Raw genomic sequence first — 23,863 nt, 5'->3', positions numbered from 1 at the left:
AGGGAAGTCCTTGCTTGCCGACACCCATGGGAGAAGCAGCATTTTAACTCTCCCCTGATCACTTCAAACGGATTATTCCTGGTCTCTTGAGCTTTTATGATCATTTTATTAGGTGAGGGGGTGAGTTAATCTCTCTTTTAATCAATCCATAATTTAGATAACTGCATTATGTACCCACCTTCTGCCTGCACTTCCTCATTCATTCTCTGTGTTTTGCAGACTTCCTGGCTGTGCTTCAGTGGCGGGTGACTGAATTTAGTCTTCTCTGCATCACAGTGATTGTAGTAATGTGAAGTTTAATGAGCACCTGCAAAGCTGTGTAGCAGGTAAGTGCTCCAGGGGTCATTCTTCCTTCCAGATTTGATGTGATTTAAAAAAGCTTCTTGATGGGCTCTCACTAGGAGATCTTGAGCCTTGCAGCAGAAATGCTGAAAGGAAATTGGTGTGGCTCATATTTTAGAAATCTTCCCAGCAGTGAGGTACAGACAGCTTCTTGCAAAGCTAAGGTAGCAGTGTTGTAAAGGTTTAATTTGGAAATGGCTTCAGTGGAAGATCAGTGTTAACAGCTTCTCCCTTTTGGACTTTCAATATAAAATTGGTCCTATCTGACTGCTTGGTACAGTTGAGATCTAGTCAGAGAGTGATGGCAGAGGGGAACAAAAGGGTCCAAAGCTTTGCTGACATCAGTTACTGATCCATTTTCTGCTGCAGAGGAGAACTTGCCAAAAGTACCTTAACCAGACTGGGAAAGTACTGGAATTCCCCTCTTCTAAGTGTTAGAGGGAGAGCAGATGCCTGGAGGTGCCTGGACAACTTCAGATGATCAAGGGTGACAGCAGAGGCAGACAAAGGGAAATAGTGCTTTCACAAGCCAGCGACGTGTAGAGATTTCATGTTTGTATGAAAACCCCTAAAAACACACTGAAAGGAGAACTGGGTGAAACCAAGATGTGTGGCAGTGCTGCTCTGCAAGTGTGTGACAGGAGGCTGTACGGGCAGCAGTGGTGGGAGGGCAAGAGCTGGAGCTGATGACAGAGGGAGCTGCCAGAGCAGCACTCCTGGCTGCCACAATGTCCTGCTACAGCTCTGAGTACCTGTTAGCTCATGCACTCCACATGATTTGTTTTTTTTTTTTTACTTACTTATTCTGGATCTGTGTTGGGTGGTGTCTGTCCCCTTTTTCCCATCACAGAGTTCAAACAGCTGCTCTGCTCTAGCAAAGCTCAGCTCAGAGAGTTCCCTGGCATGCTCCTCCAGCCAGCCCCGATCAAAGCTGTGAGAGCTGGCCCGCTGCCATTCTCCTGTGTGTAAATGAAGCTCTTTCTCTTTTTCCTTCCATTCACCATGTTTCATTATTATCCCTCCTCCAGAGGCAGGTTTTTCTGGCTGATCTAGCACATTATTTGTATCAGCAATATTTGCCTCAAGGCAGAGATGCTTTTTCAGCAGGTATATGGAAAACATCTGATACATCCCACTGCCATGTATGTGGCTTAGAAAAACCAAGCATGGTATTGGCAAGGATGAGGACCATTGCAGCCAGCTGGTGCAGACTTTAAGCCCTGCTAGGCACAGTCTAGCAGGACTTACTGGGTTATTCTGGTTGCCTGGCAAAGGAAAACTGTTACTGTTCTTTCACTTTTGAAACCAGGGGAAGAGCACGTAGAGAAGGCTCTTGTGCCTGAGTAGGAAAAGGGACATGAGTTATAAGGTGTGAGCTGAGCCACCTATGTGGTTCAGCTCTTCTTTGCCTGGGTTGCCTCTGGGATGGTGGGTGCTTGACATTGAAAAGGTAGAATTTGTGGTAAGACCCAGAAAAACCAATGTAAATCAGCTTAAGAGTGCCTTGCTTTCAGCTCTTCCAAGTTGCAGAGGATTTGGTGGTGAGTCGTGAGCACCTGATGAGGAATGGGAGCAAATGGTTCCCACGCTGTTTCAAGGAGGTAGAGAAGCTCCCTGAGACAAGATACCACCTGCCTGTGCCAGGATCCCAGCAGGGATCCAAACAGCTTGTTTTGGAGAAAGCACATGCAGTGATAAGGAGACTTTCCTGCAGGTAGGGGCAGCTAAGCAGTAGTCTAGACTGCCTTGGGAGGCAGAGATTTGCTGGAAGCTTTTCAGAACAAAGTAAACAGAGACTTGCCAGAAATCATCGAGGCACAGTGTAAGCCATGCATGTAGGCAGAGGGAAGAAATTCTATGGCTTTTTCAGACCTCTTTTTCCTCCTATTTTTTAAGCTCCGGTAGAGTGTTAACACGTACCCGAGGCAGAGCTAAGGAGATGTTCTCAAGCTTAAAATGTCACACTTGATATTCACACTATAATGCTTCTCAGAGGGGCTTGGTGTTCTGTATCTGCATCCAGAATGCTTCAATCCTAATCTGTTTCCTCCTGGATGTTCAGGTGCCTATCTGCCACTGGTTTCAGAGGAGAATTTTATTTCTAAAGCCCTTTGGGGATTTAGCAACCAAATACATTGGGACTATTGGAAATGTGAGGGAAAATACTTGAAGTTTCAGCAGCACACAGACACCTCTGCACTGCAGATTGGAACTCATTCATGGTAATTAAACTTGCCCTTATCTTCCAGTCTTGCAGGGACAAGAATGGAAGGGATGTCTTTATTTTGGGTAGCTGGAATCCATCAGTTGACTCTCCTCCTGTAACACACAATGACACAAATTATCTGGCACAGTAGGTGACTTAAGGACAGAGCTCTAGTGTGGTCCCAACTAGTGAGCTACTTTGCTCAGCTCCCACCTAGCTATGCTCAGTCAAGAATCATGGCCATGCTCTTCTGCAACCAAAATCAAAAGATGGTCTGAAGGTGCTTGGATTATGTTTATCCCACCTTCCTGTTGACTCATAGCTGCATTGTGCTTTTGGAAGAGGTGCAGGGCTGTGATCTCACGCTCTGACAGAGTTACAGCAGAAATGTTGACTGAAAGGGATGTGTTTGTGTGCTAAGGCATCCACAACACGTGCTCTCACTCTGCCCTGTGTTTGCTGCTAGTCCTGGACTCTTGGGTCTCTTATGTGGAGCTGGAGGCCGAGCTCCTTGCCGAGCTCCTTGCCTGCTGCAGCAGAGGGGGGTTTGTGCCTGTGAGCAGGGGCCCCAGCTATGACTCACAGCTCCCATTACGTTGTAACTCAGCCTTTAAGTGAGAGGCTGTCCCTTGGCTTTCAAACAAAGCCTTCCTTTGTTGTGCTTAGGGTATAAAGAAAGCAACCGTATGTGCTCACCCCACACATCCCAAATGAAAACCACGTGGCTTCACAACCTTAATATATGTGTGTTTGATATTTCTGCTGCAGCACTGCAAGTTACATCGCTCCTTTCCCCTTGAGTCTTTGTAGAGTTTTTCTTCCCAGCATTCAGTTTACAAATTCTTCAGCAAAACAAAGAGCTTAGAGATGTTTCCTTTTCTTGGTAAGAAGAGAGGACTGAGCAGAGAGCACCTGAAAATTATTAAATATGAGTGCATGTGGCAATAGGCTGTCTCTGAGTCATTCCCTTGGGTGAAAATGGCTCTGGGTTGGTGGCCATGGGTGCTGAAAGGACGAGCTTCATGGAAATATTGTAGGGAAGTGGGGCAGTTTGTTTTCTTGTATGACTTTGCTTTCTTCTGCTGCTTTTTATTTACTCAAACTCATTTTGAAGAGCAGGATTAGCCAGAAGTACTCTGCAGCCAACATATTTTTGTGCATGCGTCTGCATTGGCAGTTTTTAGGTTTATGGCAAGTGAGCCAAGACTGGGATTTCTGCTTCCCAAAGCATTTGTGTTGTTTCTCCTGATCTTTTCTAGAGTCATTAGGTAATGAAGTAAGAGAGTTTGATTCTTCCTCAGAGGCTGTGTGCAATGCACAGTGTCTCTGCTTAGATCAGGGAGTCATCTTGGTGAGGGGCAAGGAAATGGGGCAATGCAGTAAAAGTGCTTTTGTTCTCTCTTCCTTCCACACCCTCTACCCATCCCTGCAGGGGCTTTCACAGTCCGTTGGGTTGTGTTTTGTTTTTTAGTTTATTTAAAGGACTATATTGTGTTAAAAAAAAAAAAGCTGGAATTTCAGGCAACAGAATAAAGCATTGCTTTTGATTTCTGTGCTGACGTTTTGGCAACAATAGCCAGCTTTTAAATACAGTTCTTTCCCTATTGTTTGAATACAAACAGCAGTGACTAGTTAGCAAAACAATGGTCCAATATCACACAAACCTTCAATCCCATCCAGTGGTTTTGGGTCCTGTTTAAGCAGATACTTGGGCCTGCAGGTTTCCTGAGCTATGAGTGTGGCTTGGTCACTGAGTCAAGACTGTGATGGAGTAGATCTCAGATTAGCCAAATTCCCAACCCAAGATGATAATTTCTTTTTGCTGTTTTGTTTGTTCAGTGTCTCAGTGTGGAAGTGTCTGGTGACTGCTGTGCTTTCCACTGTCTGTAATATGTAAGTGCTCGTTGTTCATGACTGAAATGGGACTTCATAGTTTCACATGTAAAATGTAATCACTCTGCAAGTCATGTCTGTAGCCTGCCAACATCCACATGTGCTCTTCTGAGATGTGCTGGAGTGCTGTATCCCTGCTGGGAAATCAACTTTCTGATAATGCTTCCACCAAGTATTTTAATACCAAAGCATTTGTTCCAGTGGGTGCACAATTAAGTTGAATGTACAAGGATGCATATTCTTACCACAGGATGAGGAGAGCCAGAGTAGCCACTGCCTGATTTAACAACACTGGTGAGGGGTTTTTCCACCTTGCTGAGCATTAAGCGGGGAAAAGGAGGGCAGATTTAAAGAAACATCTTGTCAATTGATCTCTTCTCTACTCAGCACCTCTCCCTGAGGTGACTGCCAGGTGGGACCCATGAGCCATGGCTGCCTCACGTGCAAGGAGCTGTTGTGTGGCTGAGGGGGTGACAGCCAGAGCAGGGCCCAGCATGAGCACCATGTGGAGGCCAGAGAGGATCTGTGCAGTGACGCTGCTCCATCCATTGTGGTTGACACTCTCAGGCTTTTGGTGGAGCAGCAGGGGTGTTTGTCCATCCGTGCTGATGAAGGATTGTGCAAGGGAATGACCAACTATTGCCCAGGCTCCCATCATGTTGGGTTGGAGGAGGAGGGTGCTGGTAAGGGTGATAAGCTAAGGGGTTTTTTCTTTGCCTGTGTCTTTTCTCCTCTTAAAAAAAAGGAACCCAAAACCAACAAAACCCACAAAAGTTTGGTTTACTCCAGTTGTTTTCCTCACTATTAACAGACAAAACCAAACAAAATTTATTTGGCTTAAAAACACAAGCTGTTCCTGGCTGTGGCCCTACTACAACAGCTCAATATGTGGGTGGGAGTCACATAACATACACACTCCTACCTTTGCCCTCCTGCCTCTCCTGCAGCCAACACTGTGTTCCAATTTGTAAAACCCCTTCTTGGCCATAGCAGGGGGAACCCAAGGCAATCCACAGACTGCATATGTCCTGCTTGCTAAAGAGAGCTGAGCTGGCTTGCATAGTCAAAAAGCAATAAAAACACATTCAGGCAATGAGCAGGATGCTGAGTAACACATTCCTCATGCTGTTGGCTGTCTCCTGGTCTCCATGGGCACCCTCTCTTGGGTCCAGCCTTGCAAGGAGTAAACAGTGAGTGCTTTGGGGACATGAGGTGTCTCTGCGTTACTCATTACTTGTTAAAGCTGCCTTTAATGGTGGCTACTGGCTCCTGGGGCAGGAAGAGGATCATGTTTTGATTAGAGTTTTGATTAGTGGCATGATACCTGTATGCACTGAGAAACAATGACTTAGAAATGGGCCCAATAAATCCCCACTTGATCATAAAACTGAAAATCTGACACGTGCCACATCTCTTTGGGTTTTGGAAAAGAGCCCTAAAAGGCAAATAGCTCCCTTTGAGCCAGGAAAAATACTTTGTACTGTCTAGGCTTTGGGGTAAGGGGGACTGTGGGATTTTATGGCAACAGCTTGTAAATGCACCTGTGTACAGTGAGAGCTGAGACAGGACAGGAGTGCCTCTGAACATCCTGAGTGCTACTGCAAGAAGAAAACAAAGAATCCATCCTACTTGTACCCACAGCAGGCACTGGAATGTTAGGGGGTTCAAACTGTAATAAGGGAGACTTAACAAGGCCTGAGAAAAAGCTTCCTGATGGCAAAGGCAGTACCTGACAGGACAGGAGAGAGAGAGACTACCTGTCTTTCCTAGGGCCAGTCAAGCTCTCCTCTGCTTGGAGAGAAGCTGACAAAGTCTCTCATTTGGACCTGGGGCTGCACAGCAGTGTCTGCTTCCAGAGCACTCTCAGTGCCCCTCACGTGCTTATTCCCCCCAAATCCGCCTGCCTGTGGGAAGGGAGGGCTGTCTAGTCCTGTACACAGGATGAGCATCAGCATTTCCTTGGAAATACCTGATCTGGTGACCCCCAGGAGGAAAATATTGTTTCCAGAAGTGCACAGCAGACCTGTTGGGCAGGATGTCCGAGGCGGGCTGCGCGACTGACCCCGTTGGCACTGCAGCAGGCCCGGGACAGGATGTCCACGGATATTACAAAAGGCTCATGTTCTCAGTCAAACAGCAGAACAATAGCTGTCAGGCAAGTGGCCTTGTCCAGCTGCTGTGCTGTGGCCAAGCAGCTAATCTGGGGTGTGGCTTCCAGGCATGGTTTGGAAGGCAGTTGCTCAGCAATACCTGACTGCCGTAGTCCTGTGCAGGCCAGTTGGCTTGTTCTGGTTTTAAATGTGGTTGTGTTACCAGTCTCAACATCCAGGCCCCTGCACCTCATGTATTGGTACATTTGGTCCTTCCCCACTTGAGGCTTTTGGCTTTGGCTCTCCCCACAGAGCCAAAGACAGAGCCCAGTCCCACTTGTCTGTGCTGAACCAGCTGTGATGGTGCTGGCAGCTGGAATTTGGTACTTTGTCTGTAGCACTAATTGAATGCTGAAAAACAAGTCAGAATATGAGTTAGAGCTGCTGTGGCTGGTACTGTTCTGTCCCAGTTGAGATCTCATCCCACTGATGTCCTGCACACAGTTTAATTCATAGGGGCTGAAAAAACAGCACAAGCTGGTGCTGCTCAGGCTCTGAATTGGATTTTTATGCCTTATTTTCCTGTCTGGGCTATCTGTGCTGCAGCTGACTCCGCTCAGGAGATGGGAGAGCAAGAGCCTGTCCTGGGTGCACTGTGCTGTGTGAGTGTGGGGTTGTCTAAGAAACTGCATCTGTCCAAGTTTTGGGCAATAAAAATAATACTGACATGCATCTCTGTAATTCCCATTTCTCTGTCATTGTGCAAGTTTCTTAGAAATCAGACCTTGCAGTCCCCACTAAGATAAACTTATTTCTTTCCGTGGCAGCTGGATCATATCTGTGAATACCTGCAGAGGTGGCAATGATACTTGCAAATTGGAGAAGGATATGGTGCATTACTAAGGGCTTTCAGCAAACTTTTATTCTTTACTAGACCTTCATATATGCAGCAGAAGCTTTTTTCAGGCTAAACACTCAAAGGCCAGAAGGTAATTTTTCACTGTTGTACAGCAAGAGAAGGCATCACAGAGCTCCCAGAAGCTCAACCATGAGGAAGCACAGCTGGGCTGGGCAGAAACCCCTCAGACTGAGGTTCACTTCTTCCCAGTAAGAAAGTCCCAGGTTTAGTGCCTGGTTTGACCTGTTAGTCTCTGCAGTCAAAACAAATAGCACAGTCCTTTGCAAACCTCAAGAACCTTCCCAATAAGAGAGTCAGAAATCATATTTGTTCCCATGAAAATTCTGGTTTCAAAAATTTGGCAGCTTTCAATGAAAAATGCCTCCCAACCAGCTGTATTTTCTATTAACTACTTGAAATACCTCTTTTTTTGCAGCCTACCAAAACAACAGACAATGTAGCAGCCACCTATTCACTGCCTTTTGTGTCAGCCAGATTGCAGGAAGCAATCAAGTGTGTTGTAAGTGATGTCTTGGCGTGTTCCAGTGTAATACTGAACTGCACTCAGTGGCCTGACTTGGTTTTTTCCAATTTAAGAATCAAAGCTTCAGCTCAGTCCTGTCTGGTTTATTGCTGAACACCAGCCAGAGCATGTTTTGCTTACCATGATTCAAAATTTAGAGGAATAAAATGGCTGAAAAAATAAAGCTGCATGAGGAACTCCTTAGTAAAGAAAGTTCACTGTTAATGAAAGGGAAATACATTCCCTTCAGAGAAGGTGGTTATCTGGGCTCAGAGCACATGAGCAGCCTGCAGAGGCAAGCTGCAATCTCTTTCTTTCCTTTGCCAGGCTGAGCAGGAGGCAAGAGGTTCTGAAGCTGCTATGGAAAAGGGTGTGAGGAAGGCTTAGGGTCATCAGAAACTAAGCACATGTAGCTGGAAGGGACAGGACATTGTTGTGACTTTGAGCATCATCATCATCTCCATGAAGGACTTGGCTGCCCCTCAGGGAAATCCCCTGTGACAGGGAAGGGGCACACATTGCCACAGGGCAGCAGCTGCTTCAGGCTGGTCCACACAAACCCTGTATGAGCTCTGTGATGCTCCTAGGTGAGGAGGAGAAGAAGCTGAAGGTGGAGCTGCTGCTGCCTGGCTCTGTGAAGGCTTCTTTCTGTGCTGCTTCCCTTTCCTTATGCTGTGCTCCCTGGAACTGTGCTCCAGGCAAGCCAAACATCAGTAAATTGTGCAGCACAGGGCTCTCAGATCAGCTAGGGTGAGAGCTGGCCTAGGCACCAACCTGAACTGCATGACAGCAGCAGTATCATTCCCTTTCCTCTCGTGGGGCTTCCTGCATCATCCAGGACCTGCTCTGGAGCTGGTCAGGATCCTCCAGCTGGGGAGGCAGCCTCAGGTTTGAAAGGATGGGACCCTCCCTGCCTGGGAGCTGAGGGTGGAGGGCTGTGGGTACCATTGGTGGACCCTTTGAACATGCCAAGTGCTGCAGGATGCAGCTGATTGTTTGTAATCAGACAACAGACTGATCAGCTGTTTTTATCTCTCTGAAACCTCACTCCCAGCTGGAGGATGGGGTGGTGTCTGCCCCCTCACTTCCCAGGGCTGTGCAGAGTGGTCATTAACCCTAACCTTGGTGAAGCCCCTAGTCACTGCAGCAGTGAGTGCCACAGAAAAGCCGAGAAGGAAACAAATTCTAGTGCCAGAGGCAGGTTTGAACAAGTAGCATCACATGCTGGGCAGTGAGCAGAGACAGCTTCACACATCAAGACAGTGAGGTTTCACATACCCTGGCCCTTCTTCATTTCCCAAGCAGCTTTCTTTGGTCTTCCTGCACCTTTCCCTGCTTTGTGCCCATGGTACAAAATAGGGGTCTCTGCATTCTCACCTGGCCCAGTGAGCAGAGCAAGGGCTGCTTTGGCTGCTGGCAGGAGTGGCCTTCCTGTGACCACAGCACTCTGTAGGGGGTTTTGGAGCCCCAGGACTGCCACGAGAGGGTCTGCAGAAGATAGGTAGGATGTAGGCCTGTTACTGAGTCCAGATGTTGTTTATACTCTAAATGGGAAAAAACTGGCAGGGTGAGAAATTGAGAAAAGGTTGCAGATTGCTTTGAGAACTTGCTATTTTAAAACTTATGAATACCTTGTTCCCCCCCCTCCATATTGGAAACATTGCTAAATTTGATGCATAGATTGAAAAACTGCCATTTCTCTTTCTTAGTCTCAAGCTTGGAAAGGTTTGGACTCTCTCCCTCTTCCCCACACAAAAGCTGTCTCAGCCTGAGCAGGCATAAATATTTTTATCAGACTTAAATAGCTTGGGCTGAAGTTAAAAGCAAGGGAAAAGAGCAGCCTTTGTTATGGGGAATGCTGGAGCGCCGTAGCAGGCAGTGCTACTGGTTTCACCTGTATTATTGAGCCTTTCATATTCACCAGGAAAGCTGTGTCTGAGAGGTGTGGGGATGCTCTGCCTGTACCACCCTGGCTGCTGCCAAGGGCAGGCTCCACTGACTTTGGCCACTGAGCAGCATTAACCTTAAACCTTAACTGAGGTTAATGTTTGGCTTCATTTTCTGGAGTGAGTAGCTACAGTAGCAAAAGGGCAGTTTTGACCAGCAGAACTGGCTCTGGGCTGAAAACAGACAGACCTCTTGCAAATCAATGTGATCTGAAGATCTTGTCACTTCCAGCTTCCAGAGGCTGATGCCTGTAGCTCTTGCTGAAGGAAGAGGTTGCTGCAAAATGAGCTGGGGTATCCCAGAATGTCAGTGTGATCCACAGGGAATTCAGCTGAGCCAGCCACTGATGGACCTGGGGGTGTCTGGCCTAACCCCTGCTGCTGGCAGAGCTTTGGGACAGGTAACCTGTGGCAGCAGTGTCACCATGGGCAGCTGGGTATGAGAAATAAGATCCTGAGGAAGCTGACTTCTTTCAGCCTTACACACCTGGTAACAGTAAAACATAATGTGGTAACAATAGAACATTTCATCTGCAGGGACAGTGGTGGAGCAGAGCAGAGCAGTGATGTCATCCTGGTCAAGACTGCAAGAAGGAGGCACCTGGCCCCTGGCCATGTTATTTTTAAGCTTGGAAGGCACACGTGGTCTGCAAGAGGGTAGCACTAAGGAAAGGAACTCACCAGCACTTCCTGCCCTGCCCCAGCAAACTGATAAAGCCCTTTGCAGTGCAGGGCGACCCCAGTTTATTTTTAAAATGTGGCCAGGAGTGGAGCTCACAGAATAACTGGAACACCCAGATTTGGGCATTAATTCAGCTTTAATTCATTGCCTGATGAATTAAAGAGTTAATGTAAATGTAAAAAAGGACAAGATAGGGCCACAAACTACTTTCAGAGCAATGTCTGCATAAGAACATTCATCTATGCATGTGCATAGGATCTAAAATAAAAGGGTAGCTGGTAAATGTTACACAGGGAGGGGCATGGAGCATTATCCTGAGCACTGTGTGAATTTTCTTGCTGCTTGGACAATGCATCTCAATCCTTTTCCCTCCCCTTGTTATTCCAGTCCCAGCCCTCTCATAAGCAAAGATAATTGTGTGCTGAAGGATACAGTTCCCATGTACAGTAACTGCTCACATTGAGGAAATCCAGGTTCCTGCAATCAAAACCAGCAGTTTGTTGTGCAGTTACAATAACAAGGTCCACTGGGGTGGATCTATCTTTATTGTGTGCCCTGTGGAGGCATAAATGAGATTGCCAGAGATATTTTCCTATTTGCCCAGATGCTGGGACAGCAGGATTGCCGTGGCACCAAAACACACTGGGTTCAAGCCAGGAAGGAACTATTCCAGGGAGTGGGAATTACAGCCCTGAGCCCCTGGAGCACACAGAGTGCCTCACCATCTCTTGGCTCTCTGTGAAACAGCTTCATTCCCACAGCAGCATTACTTAGGAATGAGATTGCTATTTCTGGTCTGATTGATGAAGTATATTATTGGTAGACTTTATTTCTGTAACAGAAACCCTTCTCTCTCAAGCACTTTTGAGGCATTAAAGCAGCTATCCTAAAATTTCCCAGCTGGAAGAGGAAATATCCCTGTTTGTCCATCTTGTCCTTCTGATCTTCCTGTGCTAGGACTGAGAAGTGATTTTGCTAGAAAGAGGGACTGCTGAGCTTCCAACGTCACAGCAAAGGGTGACAACTTCAGATTGTACTGCCCTGAGCAGGCACTTGGGCTCTTGATAGTGATGCCAGCCCTCCAGAAACAAAAATGCCAGCTAGGAGGAGACAGCCCAGGCTTTAGCCTGAGCACCATCTGGCCCAGCCCTCTAGGAGGCCTTGTCACCACCAGGCCGAGACCCTGGCAATGGGACCATGTCCCAGAAAGTTGGGAATTAAATCATTTCATTGTGAGCCCCATGGCACAGAAAACTTTATTAAATGTGGGGTTGGAGCAGCAGAGCCAGTAACCACACAAAGCCACTCCAGAACACCCTAGGGGTCTCAGTCATGCCAAGGGTCTGTGCAATGGGTGACACACGGGGCTGTGGCTGGGATGGGGCTCACAGCCTTGTTGAAGTCACCGCAAATAGGAGTGAGCTGGCTGCAAGCGCAGCTGTTAAGGGCTTAGATCAAAGCCATAAATGAGATTCTGATGTTCTACTACAGGTCGGTAGTGTAGTAAGCACCAAAAATAAGCAGCCTGATGGTTTTAGAACCACTGGGCTAAAGGAAACCCTTTCCATTTTAGCAGAGTCTCTGTCTGTGTCCTTTTTCTGGAACTGCCATCATGAGCCATCCTGGGGGCCAGGAGGGTTTGCCACAGCCTGATCCTGATGGTGCTGAAAGGCAGGAGGAGCTTTGCCTGTAATGCCTGCTTAGAAGCACAAAACTGTGCAGGCTTGTTCCCACTCAGGTGCAGCTCACCAGCAGGGCAGTAAAGGTTGCCCTGATCCAGGCAGGCTCTGTGGGTTCTCAGACATGCTTAACATGGAACGTGGCCAGGACAGACCTGCCTATGCCACTGCCACATCTGAAATATTAACTTTAGGTTGAGGAAAAGCAGTGCTCATTTCCAGTCCTGCTTTTTACAGCTGGGGAGGTTCTGCCTGCTTCTTTCTTTCTTTTTCTGTCCAGGGAATTTTAAAGGAGAGGCAAAGGAAGGACATGCCCTTTCATACTGCCCAACAGCATCATAGTGAGTTGACAGCAGGAAGTGCCTTCAGAGTTCTGTTTTTCGAAGTTCATTTGATAAGAGCCACTTTCATCCTCACCATCAGCTGATAAAGCCTCTTGGGGAAGTTGGTTGATAACTTGCAGAAATGGGTGTGCACTTAGTGGTTTCTAGATTCCAGCATTTTTTCCAAGGCTGGAAAGGATGTCAAAGTTCTTGTTGCAGTGGGGAGTTTCTTTCATTTTTGTACTTTAGGGAATATATTCCAAATCATGGGTCATTTCACCTTTCTTTGTCTTCCAGGGAAGGAACTGCCATGCCCGTGGGACTCTTCCGGGTGTGCCTACTGGTGATCACAGCTATTGTCAACCACCCGCTCTTCTTCCCTAAGGAGAATGGCACGGTCCCTGAAAACACAGAGGAAATCATCCAGAAGATGAAGGAGCGGGAGGAGAGCCTGCGGCTGGAGCAGTTGCGCTTGGAGCAGGAAATCGCAGACCAGGAAGCCACACAGAAGGCTCTGGAAAAGGCTGCAGTGGTAGTGGAGGAAAGCAAAGAGGAAAAGGTCCGATGGGATATGTGGACTGCCCTTTCCATGGTCATCTTCCTGCTGATCGAGCTCTGGAGGCAGGATTTCCAGGAAGGGAACTGGCAGGACATAGGAGGAGAAGAGGATGACATGGCAGTCCTGGGGAAAGCATTTAAAGGAGTGGCCTTGCCCGACAAGGCTGTCCTGGCCAGCTTCTATGAGAAGCGTATCCTGGGTACCACCGGAGACATGGCCAGGATGCGGGAGATGGTGGAAGGCTTTGCAGATGACCTGCTGGAGGCCTTGAGGAGCGTCTGTAACCGGGATGCTGACATGGAAGTGGAAGATTGCATGGGTGTGGGGAGCATGTATGAGAACTGGAGAGTGCGCAAACCCTTCGTCTGTGATCTGATAGTGCCTTTTGCTCCCCCGGAGCCTTACTGCTTTCGCTGCCAGACCTGGTGCTCTGGTGACTCTTTTCCCCCAGATGAACAAGGTTATGGCACTATCAAGGTGTGCAGGGCAGATGAGGATGAGACGGGTTGCATCTGTGACAAGACTAAACTAGGGGAAGATATGCTGTGCCTCCTCCATAGCCAGGTCAGTAGTACCAGGCCCAGCAGTGAGATGGAAGACCTCCTGTGCTTCAAAAATACTCAATATCTAGATGCCGACCAAGTCATGAAGTGGTTCCAGATTGCCGTCACCAAGGCCTGGAACAGAATCTCCCACAAATATGAATTTGACCTTTCCTTCAGCCTCCTGGACTCGCCAGGAGCCCTGAAGATAAAATTTAAATCGGGGAAATCGATTGCCTTCAACCTCACCCCTGTGGTGCAGTATGAGAACTCTGACGTTTACTTCATCTCCCACTTCCCTCGGAGCAGCCTGGCAGCAGATGTCCCCTCCAGCACCCACTGGTTTCTCACCTTTGCAGTGTATGAGAGGAGGTTCATCCAGCTGGTCTCCAAAACACTGCCTGCCAATGCCTGCCATGTCAGCTGCCTTCAGATCCTCTCCTTCCTCCATGGGAAGCAGTGCAGCCTCACAGGGCCCAGTGGGCTCACCAACTACCACCTGAAAACAGTGCTGCTGCATCTCCTGCAGGCACGTCCCAGCCAGGACTGGGCCCCAGAAAAGCTGGAGGCCCGCCTACAGGACATGCTGAAATTCCTAGAGAAATGTTTGCATGAAAAGAAGCTTTATCACTTCTTTATTGGCAATGGGAAGGTACCAGCAGAGCTGGGTTTCCCCATCATATTTCAGAGGGCTGAGCCTCTCAACCTTTTCCGTCCCTTTGTGCTACGCAGGGACATCTACAGGAAGATGGTGGACACGTTCCACGAGATGCTCAGGAACATGTCTGCACTGATAAATGAGTACACAGTGCACATTCCCCTTGCACACACCAATGGGATCCGTAAGGAACCCCTTTAACCAAAGCCAAACTCTAAGCACAAGTCCAGAGGGCAGCTTTCTGAAGCCTCCTGGAGACAACTGACTTTGCCAGTAGAGCTTCTTGTCTGGAGCTGAACCAGTCCTGGGCCATGGTTCCTGCTGAAAGGAAGAGGCTTGGGGGGGAGAATAGGGAGAAACTGGAAGATGTGGTGGTGAAGTAAGTTTCTGTTCCACTGCTGTGCTTGGTTTTATGCAGCTAAGAATATATTTTTTCTATTGTGCCTCAATCATGCTACAGCAGTGGTGAGCAACAAATATAAGTAATTTATTCAGATGCCTGCAATGCAAATGGGGGTGGGGGTCTGATGGTGGCCAAATACTTCATTTCCTTCAGAAGGGGCAGATAAGAACAGGGTGGGGGAATCAGAGACAGGATCCTGGGATCAAAGGAGCCTGTCTGCTTGCAGACAGCAGGAGCTCTTTCACTAATGGGAAGTGCAACATAAGTCTACATGCTGGTATGGAGAGGAGGAGGGTCATGCACAAGGTCTAGACTGGATGGAGGTCCTTAAATAAAGCACAGCTTCAAAAGGGAACTGTAGTTAAAAAAAAAATAAGAAGAAGAAGAAAAAGCCTTCTTGATTGGACTTGCAGCAGTAACTTACATGGCTTGTCCTGTCCTTCAAAAATACCCCTGCACATTTTTTTCTCCTGTGGGAGGATGTAGCAGAGCAGGGTCTGTGTCTTCAGACCATTTCACTTGAGTCTTCCATGGTAACATGGCTGGTGGTTTATATTCCTGCCCATTTTGTATGGATCAATGAACAGGAACTTTTATTATCTTAGATAAAAGAAACACCACTGTTGGGTTCTGACATTTTGGGTTGTTTGTTTTCGTTACCTTGGGGCACTAAGGCGTGAGAACAGCCTAGAGAGAAAGGAAGAGCAGGGCTTGAACTACATCATCTTTGAAGGTCCCTTCCAGCCTAAACTATTCTGTTTCTATGACTGCTGTAAGTTTTGCTTTCATAAAAGAAGCAGTTCTCCAAAATTATCCTGTAATGAAGCCAATCTCAGAAGCCTGGTAGCAGGAGTGATCAACCTCCAATTGAGAGTGTGACTCTCTGCACATGGTTTTAATTAGGCCAAGGTCAGGAGGGAAGGAAGGGATAAAAAAGATGCACGTGTAGTAGATCTGGGCAGTGCTGCTTGGAGCTGCCTTATGATCCATGTTGCATCCCTTCTGTTCCACATATGCAGGCAAAAGCTACTTTATACATTCTCCTCAATCATTTTAAAGACTGCTGCTCTGAGGACCTGCACTAGTAGACTGTAATTTGCTGGGCTGGGAGTGCAAAGAAGGAGAGCTGCTACAGGCTTTCAGGCCAGGGGAGAATCTTGAGGCATGTGCTAAAAAAAAAAAAAAAAAAAAAAAATTGCAGAAATGGAAATGCCTGAAATCCCACAGGAAGCATGTTAGTGCTGTGCCAGTGGGCTGCCCAGCCCCAGCAAGGTGGCTTTGCTGGAGAGGACTCAGGAGATCCTCACCCTCCTGAGTGTGGGGTCCAGACTAGGGCTCCAGTGCATAATTGCTTTATGCTAGTCCCAGAAGCCTGGCCTCCAGTGCTAGGGGGCCTTTCCCACCATTTTCTCACACTAGGATTCCCTGCAAAGTTTTACACTAGGCCTTCCCTTAATCCTGTTTACAAGAGAGTGGTTCTGTGAGGTAAGACCCGTCAGGGATCCTTTTACCATCTCTCCACAGGTTCCTTTTTATCAATCCTCTCTAATACATCAGAGAGAAGATTCAATCCTGTGTCACTGCTGGGAGCAGCACACAGCATGAAGCTTGTTATCCAGCCTTATCCAGTTGATAAGCAAACTCTCCATAGACATGGCTTCTCTTCCCTTTTCCTGGTAAAAACTGTTTCATCACCTCATTGGTGTCTCCTCTTCTCTGTCCTGCCACCACTGAGGGACACTTCACACACAGAGGCAGAGAAAGCTGTAACTGCTGTCTCCACACCTGGTTTATAAGAAAGCACAGATGGTGGCAGAGCTATGCCCAAAGTGCTGCCTCCCTTGGCTTTTATTACCACAGGTAGTTAAGTAGGGTCTCTGAACAGAAAGTAAGGGGTAGGTAGGAATGGGGGAGAAGAGGCTGGTAGGTAATGACAGTAGTAATAAGTCTTGGATCATCAGTGCTTGCTTCAGCATCCTTGGTGACGAGTGCCTGGGAGACTGCCAGGAGAGCAACAGGGCAGGACTAATTGCTGACGCTAACGAGTGCTGTAAATCCTTGGCTTTCCTTAGTACAGCCAAGAAGGCTTTGCCCAGTAGGAAAAGAGCAGGAGCAATCTCAAGGGCCATGGCAAGCAGGTAGTGACAAGCAGAGGTACAGGGAGGGTGGGTCAGTACTGGAACCTGGAGGCTGCCTCAGAAGCTGTGCAAGTCGTTTGCAAACCCAGGTGATTTGCATTTTTACCTGCCCAGGTTTACTGCAAAGTGCCTGGAGCAGACCCAGCTTTACATGGACTGCTGGCATGTAAAGCAGGCAGGTCACGCTGGAGCAGTTGTGGTTGAAGTTGCTTCTAAATGTGCTCCCAGCCCAGCCAGAGAGAAATTAGAATTTCTCTGCCATTTCCTGGCAGGAGTCTAAATTTAGACTGTCCAAAGAACAGAAAAATTTATGACCCAGGTCTCTCAGGAAATGGCATTCAGAGTAGAAAAATAACTTTTATATAAGGTTGAGCAGGAGGACCATGAGAAGAAAAGGCTGTTGAACAGAACAAGGTAACTCCCCTATTAAAATGTCAGAACAAAGCTTTGCAACAGCAGTTGCAAAGGGCTTGTAAACGTGTCCAAACTCGTCTTTACACAGCCCCAAGCACTGCTGCTCAGACTCAAAGGGAACCTGAACTGATAAGTGGATTGAATCTTTTGTTGTTTTCTGTACTCGTATGCCTGTTCTCTCTTAGGCCCAAACTGACCCTGAAGTATTCCCATGGGGTTTAGTTGAACAGAAGCTGGAGCTGAATCAAGTGATTTATGGATTTGATCCCACTGAAAGCAAATTGCTTGGTTTAGTTTTCCTACATGCAATATGCTCATTTTGTCCTGAGCGCCTTTAAAGTGATCTGGTCTGTGCATTTAGGCTGTGAGGGGACCAACTCATACCTGTTGGGAGGAAATGTTATCTGTGATTATAAGCTGTGCTTCAGTCAGCCTCAGAGTGGAGATCTTCCTTGCAAACCAAAGGTACAGACATGTCCCATCAGAGGAGAGGCTGGTACACAGTGTTTCTTTGGACCACACCTCTGCCGTGGTACAAGGAGGCCATGATGTGAAGCACATCATTCCTTGGACTGCCTTGTCCAGGAATGCCAGGATCAAATCTTTGCCCACCAAATACTAGCCTGTCAGTAAAAGCCCATGCTCACATTTCACAAAGTAAGGTTTATAAGACAATTCAGTTTCATCAGCTGCCAGCCAGTAAAAATGTCTTAAGACATTTTAGTGTTGCCCATGGGCAGTTCTGCCTTGATTGAAATCTGGGTGGGTAATCAGAGGAAGCAGCTTTAAAGGATGGGAGTAGAACTGAGATTTTGTGGTTTAAAGTGAAAAACGTTCTTCTAAAACCAAGCTGCTTATGGCAGTTACCTGAGTAACAAACATATGCCTGTATCTCTGTGAGACATCCTAAAGAAAAGTCAACAGCCTGTCCTGGACTCTCAGTGCTGTTCCTGCCATTCACGAACCAGGTGAATTCAACACATGAACTCCGAGTGCCTTCCACTAGTTTCCAGCCACTCCCTGAGCCCTCAACTTGTGGTTTTAATATTTTATTACAGGCTCTGTCAAAGCAGTGGAATTAGTGGTGGGTTGATAGCAACCACTGATCTTACAGCATAGCCTCAGGAGCCATTTGCCCTTAAAAAATGTCTTGGTCTAAGGTTATTATTGCTGTACAGGAGCTGAATGTCTTCTAAAGGGTGGTGTTGGGTGTTCACTGTTAAGCAGCCACAGAAAAGAGTTTCTCTCTTTCCAAGCTTCCCTGTATACAGGTATATACAGGGGTATAAAAATGTAGTTTCAACAAATGATCCAAAAATTTATCCAGTATTCAAGCAGCAGGATTTGGTGTTTGTTCACCAGCCATTTTTAATGCAAAGTCTTTGCAGTGTTTTCTCTGTGGTGAGGGAAGTGAGACTTTAGGCACCTGTAACAGCTTTGCTGCTGCTCAGTGAGGAGTTGTCGCTCATAGCACCTACCTGGTAAACAGCTTTATTTATTACTTGTCTTTTTTTAGAACTGGGGGGGTCTGTGTGTAACATGTTAGCTCAGAAGCAAAACTGTAGTACAGAGATGAATTTGGCAATGCAGCCAAGATGGGCAGTAACACCAGCACTCTCCAGACTAAGGTCTTCCTTGATGGACAATTCTGTACTTAAACTGCTGCTTCTATAGCAGGACACTGTTGAATTTGTATAGATCTTCTCATGCAGCTTTATTTATAATAAAGGAAGTCTTGTACAAAATCTAAATGAGCATGAAGTCTCTTTTGTTTCTAGTTCCCTGCAAAATGTTTCTAAGAGCAGAAGGAAGGAGTGGGGATATTTCCAGTGTGATCCCAACACAGGGAGCCCAGCAGCAAGAATTCTTGGAGAAATTATTCCAGAATAAACTGCAACATGAATATTAAGTGGGAGAGCTATTCCAGAATAATGCCAGGGATGTCATTCTTCTTGAGAATATTAATCCACAGGAAATCAAAGTAATTATTCTAAATATGTCTGCTCAAAAACACCCTTTCGTGGCAAGCCCTAAATAATGCTGACAGATTTTGCCCTTATGGGCTGAAAAAGAAATCTCCTGAATTTCCATTTCACCCAGAGGAATCTTCTTTACCTGCTTATTTTATGGGTATCCACAGCCAAGTTCATCAACCACCCACACCCTGCTTAACTCCTTTGCCTGGTTCAAGGGAATGACACCTCCTTGTTAACATTCTAATATGCTCTGGCTCTGGAAGCACACCCAGAGCTAGTCTTTAATTCATATAATAAAAGCACCACTGTTTCCTTAGCAAAATGTCTTCCAGCCCCACAGAATGCCCTGCACGCCTTTAATAACTCTGCCTTCCAGTGCTCACTGGGGCTGAATCACCACTGTTAGGTCTGAAAAGCAGCTGGCTTAAGAGCTGCAGCCAGAAGTTAGAATTTCCCAGGGTCAACCACACACTGCTGGAAAGGGAATTGGTTTGGTGCAACTTTGTTAAAAGAAGAGAACCCACACCAACAAAAATAAACCCATCCTGCTTCAAAGCTATCTGACTAGCTCAGCAACATTTTCTCCGTTGAGCTCTTTATTTTCTACAACATTTTTTTCTTGCCTCAATTTACTGCTTCAGTGTTGCTGTGGAACATAAAGGGTAACATCCCTAAAAAAATCCTTTTGCAGAAGGGCAATTGGCAGATTTTTGAACCATGCCATGACCATTATTGCAGTATTATCGGTCATAGAATAAGCAGAGCAGAAAGAAAAAGCCACCCACTAGAGATTGGTTTTTAGCTTAAAAATTTATCTAATGACTTTTTACCACTCATGGGGTAGCAGTAGCAAGACACAATCTCCTTTATCTCAAGCAGGCAGAAATACCTGTACTATAAAAAAAAAGCAAAGCAACCTCAGAGGATATGGAACACACAGGCATGCTAACATGAATTCAGTAAGGGACCAGCAGGGATCAAACTGGTAACACTGGTCTCAGCATGGGATACTGCTCAGAATTTGCCCACATATTGAACAGGTTTTCCATCCACTCTGCTCATCTCTGCATCATGGTTTGTTGCTTGCAGGACTAAAAGCTAACACAGGTCTGTCCCCAGGTGCCACTGGCCCAGGATCAGATTTTGACTTATATTTAACTGGATTCTATTTGTTTGGGAAAAGGATGTCTCAAGGTGTTGGGGCATTGGGTTCAACCCAACACGTGAGCTGTTGCATCCCTTCCAAGTAAAACTCCAGGCAGTCCTGTCTTTTTCTGAAATAATAAATTCCTTATGGCAACATAAACTAGGTTATTTTTAGCAGTCAGTGTGTTCACACATGTGGGCCAGGGGAAAAAAAGGCCTATGCTTTCATCTCCTTCCAAGTAGCTTCTGAATCCATCAAAGAACTTTCACTCGATTTGATAGATCTCAGAAAAACCTCTCATAATCTTAAGGCAAGCAGGCAAATGGACAGGAGACAAAGATTCTCATAATGCTTCAAAAGCACAAAAGAGGTATTTTAAATGTTCCCAGTGCAGTAAAAGGTAGTCTCATGTCTTCTTTGACCTGAAGAAATATGCTGTGAGAAAATGCAGAGTTGTGTTACTGCTTCTGCTGCTCTCAAAATGATCCACCCAACTTTGCAGCAGAGCCTTAAGGGAAGATGGATGCAAACAGTTATTCCCATCATGTCTATTGGACTAGTCTGGTATCAAAATGGAAATCTGAGCAAGCCCCTGCTGTGGATCAATTAATGTTACAATGTTTTTCAAAAGACACTTCATTTTCCAGCTATGTTACATTTAAGAGTGTCATCTGAGACTCCTCAAGTGCTGGAAGTAAAATCCTTGGATGCAGAGGCAAAGAACAAAGCTTCTCAGTCATTATTCAAAGGCAGCACCTCTGCAAATAAAGGCTCTGAGTTTACAAGTAATTATAAATCTGTCTAGCTAAAACCAGAGCTCACCCAGAATGTTCGAGGAGGGAGAAAAAAAAAGGTATTAGCTTTATTGATCTGCTCTGAGGGGGAAGCACAGAAAGTGCTGAGGTGAAACATTTAAATACAGCCTGTTCAGACAGAGTGCCTGTAAAATCTCTGACTGAGGCACTATGTTAAAAATTGTGCCCAAAAATAAAAATAAAACCAATGAAGTTCTTAAGGGTGTCTCTAGGCACTCTTCAGCAAAAGGAGTCTATTTTAGATGGGAAACTATCTTCAAATCCACTGGTGGGCCCACAGCCAGTAACAGTCTCAACTCAAAGACTTAATCATGTAAAGAGACAATATGAAGTTTTTGTCTGTATTGTCCTACTTTGCAGAAGAGCCATGACACTTATAATGCCACTGGAAGTCCAATTAGGCACCTTTGTGCAGACCATCCCACATCCAGGATCCCACACAGTGCAATAGAGCCTGGGGGGCAGAGCTAGGCAGGTGTGGGATCAGTAACCACAGTGCACAACCTGACTCATCCGTCACTTCACCTCCCCAGGTGCATCAAGAAATCCATTCCCTGGCTCCCAACCTTCAGTCTTGCTCTCTAGCCCTCTGCTGGGAATCAGACAGCACAGAGGGATTTCCCAAATCCTCAGGGAGATGGTATGTAGCTTGTGAACATGTTCCAGATCTCATCCCTGCCTGCTCACACCAGGCAGGGCAGGGCAGCCCTGGATGGTTCTGTGCCTGTCAGCACAGATGATCCAGAGCAGCCCCTCCTAGCCTCCATCACCTGGGTGTTCCCACAGAACAGAGGTGTTCTGCACTCTCAGCAGGATATTCCTGCCAGTTCAGTTCACCTTCAGGGCTATCACATCATGCCAGTGTCACAAACCTCCTGTATCCAAAACTAGAGAAAAGCAAGGCTTGCCCACATGCAGCTGTCTACCAGAGCCCCACACACTCTCCCCTGCCAGAGCCACACCTGGCAAAGCTTTGGAAGTGAAAGGTTTGATCCAGAGCACAGATAGACCAGCAGAGAACAGCCAAGACACAAAAAGCATATGGAGAGGAACTGAGGCACCTAATCTGTGGGCTTGAATGCACAGGCTGTATCAGAACTGTCTTCCCACAAAGAAAAACAGCTGATTAATCACCACACCTTAATTACTACAAGGAGACAAACTTTGCTTCCAAGCCTAAAGAGGCACAGAAAAGAGCTCTGTGATGAATGTATAGGGGAAAAAAACACCCACACTCCAACCTGTGGATTGGCCCAAAGCACATTCTTGTTGAGAGCTCCCTTCTGAGAATGGTTTGAGTGACAGAAGGAAAGGCACAAAAGCATCCTTTGGGGTAGCAGGAATGCTGCAGAGAGCTGCAGGAAGGACAGTATTAATTCATAATGTCTCTATTGGTCCTCATTGATTCTTCAGGCAGTCTGAAGCTGACAGCTTTTTTTCTCAGCCCTCCTATGCTTTTGCTGTGCAGTCACAAAGGTGACTCATGCAAATGGTTTGCAGCTTACAGGAAACACTGTCTGTTCCCTACCCAGCTTGTGGCTGTTCAGTGCCCCTATTCCTGGCTCCCTTTCCCCTGGAGAGATGGCTTTTTCCATCAGCTTTGCCAGGGGTGGTGGTTCTCAGACACAAACCTGCAGCACGTGCTGCAGCTCTCACAAGCTGCTTCCTGCTCACCAGAATATGCTGTGAGAGGCACAGAACAGGCTCCACACATCAGCCCCTTCATACCAGCTGCATTCTCACTCCCTCCTGGACTCAGATACAGTGTTATTGCAGACTGCTAAACAGCTGTCACACTCTACCCCAAGCACAGTTGCATCTCACTGACAAGTTTTGAAACTCGTGTTTTAGTAAATCAAAGTGTTGTAGAAGGGGAAAAATACTAATGACATCACATGGCATCATTACTGCACTCAGATAAATCAGCAACTGCCATCCCTGCTGGCTTTGGACCAGCAGTAGAAAAGACTGTTTCCATCTTACAGAAAATGGGAGTGATTTAGTAAAATTGCCCCTGACAGCATGACTTTAGAGGGACTGTATGTTCATGAGCCACTCTCAAGTGAAATCCATGTCCAAGGAACAGTGGTGAAATAATCAGGCTACTAGTAAAGACAGAAGAGAGGATAACAAACAGCCAGTTCTCAAACCCTGCTACTGCAGGAGAACATTACAGATGCCATGACAGTGGAAAACTGGGGAGAGCAGTCCCAGGACATGTAACACTGTGCCAACACCTCATGCCCAACACATGCACTCACAGCCAGGCCTGCCTGGTGAGCAGGACAGACAGCTGCTAAATGAAGCATGGCAAGAATCTGAGATTAAGTGAAACAGCAAAAAGTTGAGATTCCCTTTTCTCTTCCTTTTTGATTGACTAGAAAAGGCAACGAATCCACAGGCATTTGCGTGAAGTTGACACAAGTGTTTGATGTGTCTGTAGTACATTAATTTTGAAACTTTTCAAACCAGTATATCCAGTTTCTACCACTTTTGGTGCAAGAAACACTGGCCCTTTTAATGCCTCCCTAGATAGAAACTTCTCAACAATTTCCCTAAGCAAGGGCCTTCTGTTATAGCTGCAATCCCATTCACCCAGGTTCCCACTCAACTTACCCAAAACTCAGCA

At 46.6% G+C, this 23,863-nt stretch overlaps 1 protein-coding gene across 1 annotated transcript; it reads left to right on the top strand.

Moving 5' to 3' along the window:
• The first annotated feature begins 268 nt into the window (after positions 1–268).
• ITPRIP (inositol 1,4,5-trisphosphate receptor interacting protein) lies at positions 269–15,896 on the top strand. The gene is made up of 2 exons (XM_036385210.2): positions 269–326; positions 12,880–15,896. Exon 2 carries the CDS (start codon positions 12,893–12,895, stop codon positions 14,540–14,542), a length of 1,650 nt encoding a protein of 549 aa, XP_036241103.1. The 5' UTR covers positions 269–326; positions 12,880–12,892; the 3' UTR covers positions 14,543–15,896.
• The last annotated feature ends 7,967 nt before the right edge of the window (positions 15,897–23,863 follow it).

Source organism: Molothrus ater, chromosome 8 (assembly GCF_012460135.2).
Source record: "Molothrus ater isolate BHLD 08-10-18 breed brown headed cowbird chromosome 8, BPBGC_Mater_1.1, whole genome shotgun sequence".
Classification (NCBI taxonomy): Eukaryota; Metazoa; Chordata; class Aves; order Passeriformes; family Icteridae; genus Molothrus; species Molothrus ater.
Note: the sequence above shows the minus strand (reverse complement) of the source record. Positions and strands in the feature narration are given on the sequence as shown.